The following is a 12,495-nucleotide window of genomic DNA, read 5'->3' on the forward strand; positions in this document are numbered from 1 at the left end:
CCAACTCGCTCCCCGCCGAAGTCCACGTCAAAGAAGACTTGCGGGTTCTTGGAGTTGGAGGGCTTGGCTGCCGGGGATGCGTGGGACATCTTCACTACAGGCGCTGGGAAGCGGGACACGGGCACCTCGTGCGCGAGACCGGAGCAAACTCTACTGCCCGTCTACGTTATAACCTGGCAAAGCTCGAAAATATCTTGTTAAAAATTAACAAATGAGCGAGGATTCATCATATGAAACTTGTAGGTCTTGCTTGTATTAAATTCAGAAGTTAAAATCTCTTTAACTGACACAAAGGAATTGCTTCTTTTAGTCTTTCCAATGTATAAAACATTAAGGATGTGCATAAATATTTCCCTAGAGAAAAACTATTTTAGGTGCCTTGCTCATTATACACGGTTGAGGAACCACGTGCCTTTATTTGGCCTTTATTTAGAAGCAAAGGCACATATTTTCTGACCAGCAACTCCTGAATTCAAGGGATAGCTACCTGAATGGCCTGAGTCCCATCCACAGACATGGGAAGAGAAGCTATTTCCTCTGCAGAAAGGTTGAACCTGCAGTCTTGACTTTAGCCCCCCACTGACTGGCTAGACAGTGTGTATAAATTATTGTATGAATGATGGTGGCTGTGGTAGGGATCGCTCTTCTGAGAGCCTCAGTCTTTCAACTCTTCTCTGCCTTAACGATATTAACAAAAAGTTCTTATGATCAGGAAATTTCAGAATTGTGACTTCCATATAAACCACAGTGTTTCATACTGCTGACCTTGGTGGAAATCTAATCGTATTATCCGCCCTGATAGCTGAACGTTACCATTGTTGAACAATTTCATGTTAGAATCGCGAGTGATATAAACCTTCCTTAAAACAGGGAGACTCAGCGTTTGCAGTTGGCTGCATCAGAATGAGTTTCTAGAGCACACTAGAGGTTGTTTTTAAAGGTTTGGTTTTTGTCCTCATCACAGTGGTAATGAGTTTATTTCAACAGGAAGGACAGACGAATACAGTTCAAACTCTGTTGTCCTTGGGTGCCGACATCAACGCTACAGATGAAAGAAATCGCTCAGGTAGGAAATACAAATGATTCACAGACTTTTTAGTTCAAAGCATTGATATGGGCTACACACCTCATGTGCACACAGTCCTACATTCAGTCCCTAACCCTGAAAATAATGTCTCTTCCTTTTCATTTGTAAAAGCTGTTGGCGCAATTGGTATTGACATCATGATTTTTGGTTTTGCTTTTTTGATGAAGATTTTACAAATAGATAGATAGATAGATAGATAGATAGATAGATAGATACTTTGTATTGGTGTTTTGCTTGCATGTATGTAAGTACATCCTGTGCCTAGAAGAGGGTGCTGAGTCACTTTGAACTAGTTGTACAATGTTGTAAATTACCATGTGGAGCCAAGCAATGATGGTACATGCCTTTAGTCCCAGCACTTAGGAAACAGAGGCAGTTGGATCTCTCTGAGTTTGAAGTCAGCCTGGTCAACAGAGCGAGTTCCAGGACAGCCAGGGCTACGCAGAGAAACCCTGTCTTGAAAAAACAACAAACAAACAAACAAACAAAACCAACAAAAGTAAATTACCATGTGGCTGCCGGAAATTGGATCCGTGGGTCCTCTAGAAGAGCAGCCAATGCTCTTAACTGTAGAACCCTCTCTCCCTTATTCTTTGTTTTTGAGACAAGATCTCAGAAAAATTATGTAGATCTGGCTGGCCTCAATGCCAGAAATAAAGGTGTAGGCTACCACAACTGTCTGACATCATGACTGTGGTGATGAACACTAACCACCAACCTGTGACTGGTTGGTTGGTTTCTGTGGATTTCTTCCCCAGGTTCATTTATTTATTCTTATGTGTATGTGTGTTTGTGAATGAGTGCCACATATGTGCAGATGCCCCAGTGGCCAGAAGAAGGCATCAGATCTGTTAGAACTGGAGGTGCAAGGAACTGAACTCTGGTCCTCTGTAAGGGTAACAAGTGTTCTTCACTGCTGAGGCATCTCTCCAGCCCCTAAGACTGTTATTTGAAGCCATAACAATAAATGTGAGGTGAAAGCATGTTCTATCTCATCTATGAGGGCTTTATATAGATTTAGGGTTCAGAGATAGAGCCTGACTGCTTTCCTCTCTGTGTGTCTTGGGGACCAAGCCAGGGCCTAGGTAGACATGATCTAGCATTGAACTGCACCCCCATTGCTGTGCAGAGCTGATCCTCTATACTTGACTTTAGAAGAAATCATTCAATTACTATGATTCTTTGAGCCAAGTGCCATCTCTTAGGGTTCAGTGGGATCAGGCTTCAAAGACTCACAAATGACCCAATCTCACTTGTAGGTCATACAGGAGAGCTGCTGCTAGTTAGAGCAGGCATTGGGACTGACTCCTCGAGACCAGGCAGCCTTTGGACTCTTGGCACACCTGGACCTTTTAGTGCTAATTTCTGCACATAGAGTAGAAAGATGGGTCAACAGATTTTTGTCACTACATCCTAATTTATGGTAATTCAGTAGAATATTAAGTAATTTTTCTGTGCCATTAAAACTGTGATTAAATATCACATAAGAGTGAACCTAGGTAACCCAATCACAAAAGAAGTCGTTAGATAAGCACTCACTGATAAGTGGATATTAACCCAGAAACATAGAACACCCAAGATACAATTTGCAAAACAAGAAAATTAAGAATAGGGAAGACCAATGGGTGGAAACTTCATTCCTCCTTAGAATAGGGAACAAAATACCCATGGAAGGAGTTACAGAGACAAAGTTTGGAGCTAAGACGAAAGGATGGACCATCCAGAGACTACCCTACCTATGGGTATCCATCTCATAATCAGCCACCAAACCCAGACACTATTGCATATGCCAGAAAGATTTTGCTGAAGGGACCCTGTTATAGCTGTCTCTTGTGAGACTATGCCAGTGCCTGGCAAACACAGAAGTGGATGCTCACAGTCAACTATTGGATGGAACACAGGGCCCCCAATGGAGGAGCTAGAGCAAGTCCCCGAGGAGCTGAAGGGGTATGCAAACCTATAGGTGGAACAACAATATGAACTAACCAATACCCCCAGAGCTCATGTCTCTAGCTGCGTATGTAGCAGAAGATGGCCTAGTCGGCCATCATTGGGAAGACAGGCCCCTTGGTCTTGCAAACTTTATATGACCCAGTACAGGGGAACGCCAGGGCCAAGAAGCGGGAGTGGGTGGGTAGGGGAGCAGGGCAGAGGGAGGGTATAGGGAACTTTGGAGATAGCATTTGAAATGTATATAAAGAAAATACCTAATAAAAATAAATAAATTAAAAAAAGAAAAGGAAAAGAAAAGTGTGAACCTAGGGAGAAGCAGTCTCCTCTTGCTCACCACTAACTAGAAAAGCTTCTTACATCTTCTGATTGATTTTTTTTCTGAAAATTTTTTTAAAGAATTATTTGTTTATTTTATGTATGTGTGTACATTGTAGCTGTCTTCATACACACCAGAAGAGAGCATCGGATCCCATTACAGATGGTTGTGAGCCACCATGTGGTTGCTGGGAATTGAACTCTGGACCTCTGAAAGAGCAGTCAGTGCTCTTAACCTCTGAGCCATCTCTCCAGCCCTGATTTATTTATTCAATTTTGATAGTTTCTTTTTTCTTTCTTTCTTCCTTTTTGGTTTTTGTTTGTTTTTTTTTTGAGATAGATTTTCTGTATGTAGCTCTGGCTGTCCTGGAACTCACTACATAAAACAGGTAGACACCTTGAACTCACAGAAATCTGCCTCTCATTTGCTGGAATTAAAGGTGCGTCCCACAGATCCTGGCACGTTTGTTTTCTTTAGAAACAATTGTAACCCAGTCAGTTTAAAATTGCCCTCCAACATAGGCCACCATGGGTGGGTAGGAAAGTGTAAAATGTGTGTAACTGGGGAGAGAGCACATGCAGCCAAGCCTGGCGGCCTGCACCGGGAAGAGAGGCAGCTCCTGTATGTTGTCCCCTGACTTCTCACTCCACAGGCACTGCGGCAAGTGCACATATACACGTATTCACATCCAGAGTGCAGAAACGTAAGCTCAGTAGAACCGAATAATCCACTATTTTTTCCTGAGTGCAGTCCATGTTCTCAGACCCCATGTCTCCCTTTAGTCCTGCATCTGGCCTGTGCAGGTCAGCATGTGGCTTGCACCAGGTTCCTCCTACAGTCGGGCCTGAAGGATTCTGCAGACCTCACAGGCACCTTGGCCCAGCAGCTCACGAGAAGTGTAGATATCCTTCAGGACTTTGACCATGACGTGAAATCGTAGGATGCTTGAAGAAGGAGGTGATGGAGTTCAAGGCCGTTCATATTCTGCTCCTTCAGTTGCTGAGAGACAGGTTATCGAGGTACTTCTCGGCCAGCGTTTTCATCTCCTCCTGCCTTTCCTTCTGCATGCTTTTCAGTCGAATGACCAGGAGTCTGGATTCCTGGCATGTTGTGTGATATTGAACGTAGCCATTTGTTTTTTCATTTTAAAAGTGTAATGAGGGTTAAACTGAGAACTTCCACACGCTCAGCAAGTGCTGTGCCACTGAAGCACATCACCAGCCCCGGATCTTGGCTTTTCTATGCTGCAAGGAGAATCAGGTTAAGCATAGAGGTTTGCGTATCCTTAGGGAGTGAATGTAATATATGTGTCTTTAAATATATAAAAATCTAATAAAACAATATAAACTGATGTTTACTCAAGCTATAAAACATAGTTGGCCTATTCAATTTTTTTCTTTGTAGCTTTCATGTGGCCCTTTGGTTTCATTGCCAGGAAGGGAGTGTTTTTGCCTTTTATATCAAAATTTATAAAGACACATGATGGAGACACTTTTTTATATATGTGAATGGATAGTTTGCCTGCATGTATGTTTGTGTGTCACATGCATGCCTAGTGCCTTTGAAGGCCAGAGAGGGCATCAGATTCCCTGAAACTGGAGTTACAGTTGTATGAGCCTCCGTGTGGATGCTGTGAATGAAGCCCCAGGTCCTCTGAGGGAACAGTCAATGTGCTTCACCACAGAGCTGAGCCATCTTTCCAGCCCCAGGTAGAAGATTTTAAATGTGAAGGAGTTTTTGTCTGTTTGAGTAGACAAGTTCAGTCATGAGCAGGATTTGACCCTCACTAGTTTAATACTATTACGCACCTCCCTCGCTCCATATTGTGCTTGCCCTGTCAAATAGCAAAGACCTCCAGCTTCTCTTAATTAGTCTCCTATGGAGTTTATAAACCCCTGTTTCTAACCACCAGGTAAATGTTACTGTAGAAACACGATCCTATCTAACAATCTTTCTCATACACTGTACACCTATACTCATCTCAGATGGGATTACCGCTCTCCCTCGTGTCAGAGATCTACCTGTCCCGATGCCTTACGGGTCTGAGACTGATACTGATACCTCAGCTCACAGGCCCCATCTTGCTACGCTGCAGTCTGGCTTTGGCTTTACTGCTGATCCTCTGTGCAGACCACTCCCTGTGAAGTACCCGAGAACTTACTTTTTTTCTTTTTTTTTTTCTTTTTATTTTGTTTTTTTTTTTTTTTTAATTGTAGCAGAAAAAGTAATAATGATAGGTGATAACAATACACTGTGGGTGTAATACTAGATCAGAAATACTAATAGCAGTCTATGTGGTAATAATTATTTCCCCCTAATTATAGTTACTTTTTTCATTTCCTTTGGGTCTCTCAATAGGTTACTCTCCTGGGACATCCTGCCTGAAATGCGACTTAATCCCTTTTTGCAGCATTTGCTCCCACCACCTTCAGTGTTCACATAACCTAGAGTCACCTGAAAGGGGAATCTTAATGATTCACACTAAGTTGGCATTAAGTTCCCATTGGGTTAGCAGTACGTGTGTCTGTGAGGGATTGTCTTAAAATTAAGTTAATTGATGTGGGAAGACCCAGCCCCCCGTGGGCAGCATCATTCCCTGCACTGTATGAGAGGGGGGAGATTGAGCTGAGCATCAGCGAGCAGACAAGTGGGCACGATACATTCATTTCTCTCTGCTTTTAACTCCAGATGTGTCTTGATCGCTGTTTGAGATCCCTGCCTGGACTCCTGCACAGTTAGGGAGTGAAATAAGCCTTTCTCTCCTAAGTTGCTTTTTTTTCAGAGTATTTTATCAGAGCAACAAAAATAGAACTAGACCCCCTCCCCCTTGTTTTTTCTTCTTGGTATTTACTACTAGCAAATATTCCATATAAACTGCAAGTAATCTTTTTATTATCTCTGTCTTCCGTTGAAATTTAACCTGCTTGGGTCAGGACTGAGGCCTAGAACAGTCTTGGTACAGAGTAAGTATACTGTAGTGTGGTTAGTGAATACATTAAAGTAGAGATTTATATTTATTGAGTGCTTAATATATGCCACCTGGTGTGCTGAGCACCTTACCCATGTTTGCTCATTTTGTTCTCTGGCTTTGACGCTTTGTAGATATTTATTACCCCATCTCAAGCAGCCTTTTTCACACACACTCCCTTGAGAAAAGTCAACATTTCGAACCTCAGCTCACAGGCCCCATCTTGCTACGCTGCAGTCTGGCTTTGGCTTTACTGCTGATCCTCTGTGCAGACCACTCCCTGTGAAGTACCCGAGAACTTACTTTTTTTCTTTTTTTTTTTTTTTTTTTTTTTGTTTTTTTTTTTTTTTTTTTTTTTCGAGTCAGTGTTTCTCTGTGTGGCTCTGGCTGTCCTGGAACTCACTCTGTAGACCAGGCTGGCCTCGAACTCAGAGATCTGCATCCCAAGTGCTGGGATTAAAGGAGTGTGCCACCACTGCCTGGCCCCAGAGACTTTCTAATTGTCTAGATAGGGTCTCACTATGTAGCCCTGGCTGTCCTGGAACCCGCTATGTAGAAGACTGGCCTGAACTCACAGAGCCTCCTACTCCTGCCTCCTGGGTGCTGGGATTAAAGGCATGACAGGCTAAGAAATGCTTCTTAACTCTGGGCTTACTAATGTCTTAGCTCTTCTGCTTTCTGGACTCTGTACCAGAGATAACTCACTCCGGGTTTGTTCTTTTGCTTCTTTTTGATCTTCTCCCCCCACAACACCCCCCTCCCCCATTTTTTTTTTTTTCAAAGATAGGATCCCAGTGTGCATCCGGAGCTGGCCTTTAGTGTGTGGTCCTCCTGCTTTGGCCCTCTTGAGTGCTGGGATTGAAGGCATGATCATACATGCCTTCTGAGTTTCCTTTTCTTATTCTGTGTCCCTTGCACACTTCTATCTTGGGGTCTGCCCCTTGAATACTGGTACACTCAGCTTCATGCCCAGCTTCTCCTCTTTGTTCTGCACTTGCTACTGAAGTAATCTCATTCGGTTTTCTGGTTTTTGCCTGCCTGCACGTATATGGCAGCCACCACTCTCTCCAAGTTTGTCTTCATCTGCCTGCTGAACATTTATTTTGGCATGGCTGTATGAGGCTGACATACCACCTATTTGACACCCACTTTTCCAGACTCTGTTCCCCCCCATCTTGTACTTGCTGCCTAGTTGAGGGCTCCTCAGATCACCAGGTCAATCAGGTTGGAAGCCTAGGGTCACCTGAAACTCAGTCATCCTGACTGAGCATGCGGGTCACTCTCCAGGAAGCCCTGGCCTGTTCCAGCTGTTGGATAGCTGCCTGCCTTTTCTCAGGCTCTCGTACATCCTCACCTCAGACTCTCATTGCAGCAACCCTGTAACTATTCCTGCCTCTACCTGTGTTCTTAAGTCCACCTTCTGTGTAGCTGCTCTTACTAATTCACATTGATTGCCAATGGTAGCTGACTGCCTTTCCTCCCAGAAAATAAATGAAAAACTTCATTAAGAGGTCCCTTCTTGCAAGATGTGTTCATCACTATTGATTGTCACCTTGCAAGGACCTAGAATTACCTGAGACACATCTCTGGGCACATGTGTGAGGGGATTTTTTTTTAGATTCAGTTAATTGAGGTGGAAGACCCACAACTGCAGTTGAATTTTAGAAGAACATTATACCTGGCATTTATTCTGGAGTGATGGCTACTTAGGCCTTGAGGTCATCTCTTAGGAATAATTGGTTGTTATCTGAAATCTATGGGATTGCTCTTTCTTGGGAATTTTAGAACCTTAGCATAACCTTAGCCATAAGACATTCCTGGCAAATCTGGAATTCTTATAATACCTGTGTTTGCTTAGGTAAAGACTCCCCAAGACAGCTTCTCTATCTGATTGGAGATTTTGGTATTCGGGAACTGACTTAGGAAGGTTGCCTTTATTGGAACAATCAATAAAAAGCACTTCTGTGAAGCTGCTAGGTGGTCAGTCCATCAGAGCTGTTCCACTGCCTGCTAGGAAGCCTTAATACACCCCCCAGTGTCTGCCTCTGTCTTTGATCGACCTGGGCAGCAGCATTTCTTAGGTTGAAGGAGAAAGCGAGAGATGGAGTGAGGGATGGCATTCATTCTCTGTGTCCTGACTGGGGATGAGGGTGACAGATTGTCTCCAGTTCCTGCTGCCTTGCTTTTCCTGCCATGGCGGTCTGTACCCTGGGGTATTTCATTAGAGCAACAAGAAAAGGAGCTACTACACTGATGACACAAGGCTCTACTACAGATCTGAGGCTACCCTAATTTGCTGTATAGCCCAGGCTGGCCTCAGATTGCTGATCCTCCTGCTTCACCCTCTTGAGTGCTGGGATTGCCACTTTGCCTGGCTCACTGGGGCTTCTGGCCCTTCCCCTAAGACCTGTTTCCACGTGGCTATCTGTTCATCTGGAAAGCATGCTTTCTCCGAGTTAGGCACATCTTCAGCTCAGTCAGGACAGAAGTTGCCTGGGATAGAAATGGATAAAAACTGCAATCAACTGAAAACAGATCTAATACATTGCTTCCCATGCAAAAGGAAATCTATGAGGCAATGTTTACAAAACAGAAGGAAAATCAGCGGCGAGATTGGAAAGGAATACAACTGTGGCTTAAGAAATGAGAGAAGCTTGCAAAGAGAGAGGGGCCTGGGGCCAAAAGAAAGCCACCACTGGACAAAATTTACGCTGCAACGTTGCTGCAGTTTCCCAGAAGGTGGCAGACCAGGAAAAAAATGTCCCTTTTATTCACACAAATGTCAAGGTAAAGGAGGAAACCAAAATCACCAGTAATTCCACTGCTCAGTTATAGCTAGTTTTTGTTTTGTTTTGTTTTGTTTTGTTTTTGCTTTTGTTTTTTTTGAGACAGGGTTTCTCTGTGTAGCCCTGGCTGTCCTGGAACTCACTCTGGAGACCAGGCTGGCCTTGAACTCAGAAATCCACCTGCCTCTGCCTCCCAAGTGCTGGGATTAAAGGCGTGCACCACCACTGCCCAGCTAGTCTTTTCTTAAAATAAATATTTTATTAATGTTTTTGTGTGTATGAAGTGTGTGCATACAGGCACTCATGACTGGAGGTTATACAACAACTTTGAGGAACTAGTTTTCCCCTTCGGTGGTGGGATGCAGGGAATCTGGCTCAGATCCTCAGGCGCACATAGAGTGTAGTTGGCTATCCTGTTCCTGTAAGAAATACCATGACCAAAGCAACCTGGAGAGGACGGTTCATCTTATACTTCACACCTTTCCCTCCTTGAGGGAAAGCAACGACAGAGCTCAGGGCAGAAGCTTGGTGGAAAAACTGCAGAGGTTCGCTGCTTACTCCCAGATTCATGTTCAGCTACAGCCCAGGCCCACGTGCCTCAGTATCACCCACAGTGGGCTGGGCCCCCTCTCCCCCACCAATGAGCAATCAGTAAAATGCTCCCACAGATACGGTCACAGGTCCATCTAACCTAGGCAGATCTTCACTTGAGGTTCCCCTTTCCCAGGTGACAGTCGGTTTGTATGAAGTTGACAACTGCAGCTAACTATGACACGCCAAGTGCTTATACCCTGTGAACCATCTCATGGGCACAATATTCCACTCTTATTCCACCCAACCTATCAAAATAAGTGTGGTTGAGACAGTGCAGTATATGCAATTTGCCCTTAACTTTATACTGAGAACTTAGTGCACTCGGCTTTTAAATCTGTCAAGTACTTCATTTATCACGGTACTGTCTGCATTGTTTTTTTCTTGCACTGCTAGAGATAAAACCCAGGGCCTCAAACATTGCAAACACTCTACCAGTGACTATGCCTCCCTCCCTGTCTCTGTGGCTGCAACAATGGTGTTTGTGGTGTGTATGTGTGTGTGGCTTGCCACCCCCTATACCTATGAATACCTTTTTCTTTTTAACATAGACTCTCTCAGAGTTGTCCAGATGGGCCTTAAACTTGGTTACCCTGCTTGCTCGGCTATCCTAACAGCTAGGAATGCAGGCCTGTGCACTAAGCCCAGCTCCCAGATGACTATTTTAGGCATTGTAGTTGGGAGAGACAGTCTGTTAACCAAAGGCATGTGAAATCTGGAATATATCAGGTGAGTCAGCATTCTCCAAAGAAAAGAAAATAGTGAAGGGGGTGGGAAGTGTCAAGGGGTAGATTTGTCTGTTAAATCCATGACAACATTCTAGACAGAGCTGGCTTCGCCTGCCTAGGTCTTGAGGAAGCTGTGGGCTTCTGTGTCAGAGGACAGACCAGGAAACCAGGGTGACAGAAATGAGTAAGAAGGCAAAGAGAGAAGAAGATGAGGTCAGAGCTAGTCACAGAGGTCCCTGTGGACCATCTCTGGTGAGGCAGAGGAAGCCATGGGGGTTCTTAGCAGAAGACTGATTAAATCTGACCTGATTTTTAGCAAGGTGGTTCTGAACATTGGGTGGAAGGCCATACAGTAACCCTTGAGAGACAGGGTAGTAATGTAGGCCATGGTGATGATGATGATGATGATGAAGCATCAGAAGTTCTATGCTATGTCTTAAAAGCAGAAGCAGCTGGTTCCGCTGTCAGCTGGATGTGGGAAGGAAAGATAGAAGGGTTGAGATGTTGGACTTAGCCGATGACAGGGCACAGTTGCCACTCCCTGCACAGGGAAGAATGGAGTACAGGGACGGGGGTTGGATATGTGTCCAGTGTGCACTGCCTGAGTGGAGGGATCAAGCAGGCAGCTAGGGAAAAGGGGAGCCCAGGGATGAGCCGGGAGGAGGGGCAGCACACAGGTACCATGGAATGATGAGGTCACCTGAGGCCACATAAAGAGAAGCAGCCCCAGAACTGAGCCCTGGGTACCAGAGGACACAGGCTGGAAGGTGAGAAATCCAGCAGAGACCTAGGAGATTGAAGGGAGCCAGCAGACAACCAGGAGAAGCCGGAACCAGGCCTCATCCTAAAGGAGTATTCAGTGAGACTGATGCTGCACGAATCAGTGTTAGGCTGAAGGGTGAGCCCCACCCGGTGGTTTTAGTGAAATGACCAAAAACCGTGATTGGAACAGCTTCAGGAAAGAATGATAGGGCCTGGGCAGATGCTTCAGGATGGGCATCAGAGAAAGACCTGAGTTGGTCTTGAGTGAAATGTGCAGTGTTGATGTGGGCACAGCCATGTCCAGGATGCCATAGCCTCAGACCCTCGGGAAATTGGCAAGACACACACACACACACACACACACACATCCACCAGATGAGTCTCAGGGAAATGGTAAGGCCTTCCTGGGGTGGAGGGGTGTCTGAGCATGGATGTTGACAGTGTGTGCAGATAATATGTCCACCGTAGCTTTCTCTGCCAATACGTTTCCAGTCTGACAGCTGATTCCCCATAGAAACTGTCATACTGAGATTAGTTGAACCTGTCCCCTTGATCCAGCTATGCATCATATGCCAACCTTGCCTCCTTGTTCAGCTGCATGCAATAAATAACTCACTTCACTGTTCAAGTCTACATAATAAACAAGCTGCATTTCCCAGGTTTCTGTCTGAGACCTCAGGGCACCAGATCCCTGTGTCTTCATTCTCTCTCTGCCTTGGTCTGCAAGTTACACTTCCTGCCTCTGTTTCCTTCTTAACACCAGAGTAACAATGGGGCTTCCTTCCTCCAATTATTATAAAGATTAGCTGAGGTAACATGTGTGATGCTGGCATGTAGCAAGTGCCCAACATGCATGCCTGTTGCTCACAGTGGATCCCAGCAGCAGCAGTGGAGGCTCAGTGGATAAGTTAGGCTTTCAAAGACAAAACCATTGTGGTTAACAGCAGCCCCAAATGAAGAGCACAGGTTCAACCACAGGAAGCGGCTAGGAAAGCACTATTTGTACTTAGTGCCCTAATTTGCTGTTTTAAATTTCTCTTTGGGAGGATATGTCATTAGCTTCCTGTTTTCTTTCTGAAGTTTGAGGGTAGGGATCAAACATGGGAACTTGTACTTTTTAAAAATGTATTTATTTTTTATTTCATGTGTATTGGTGTTTGGCCTGTGTGAGGGTGTCAGATCCCTTGGAACTGGAGTTATAGATGGTTGTGAGCTGCCATGTGGGTGCTCAGAATCAAACCCCAGTCCTCTGGAAGAGCAACGGTACCCATCACTGCTGAGCCATCTCTCTAGGACCCCAGTAC

At 44.8% G+C, this 12,495-nt stretch overlaps 1 protein-coding gene across 7 annotated transcripts in view; it reads left to right on the plus strand.

The window, feature by feature from the left end:
• Ankrd16 (ankyrin repeat domain 16) overlaps window positions 1-12,495 on the plus strand; it is a 23,077-nt gene that overhangs the window by 9,011 nt on the left and 1,571 nt on the right. For 5 of the 7 annotated variants that reach the window (XM_029474223.1, XM_029474221.1, XM_021154204.2 and 2 more), the window contains 2 exons: window positions 988-1,066; window positions 4,139-4,703. In XM_029474223.1, coding sequence (XP_029330083.1) covers window positions 988-1,066; window positions 4,139-4,296 — 237 coding nt within the window. In that variant the 3' untranslated portion in view covers window positions 4,297-4,703. Of the gene's footprint in view, window positions 1-987; window positions 1,067-4,138; window positions 4,708-12,495 lie in introns of those variants that run through there. The other 2 variants (XR_003835963.1, XM_029474222.1) reach the window with 2 other exon arrangements.

The sequence above is a fragment of the Mus caroli genome, chromosome 2, assembly GCF_900094665.2.
Source record: "Mus caroli chromosome 2, CAROLI_EIJ_v1.1, whole genome shotgun sequence".
NCBI lineage: Eukaryota > Metazoa > Chordata > Mammalia > Rodentia > Muridae > Mus > Mus caroli.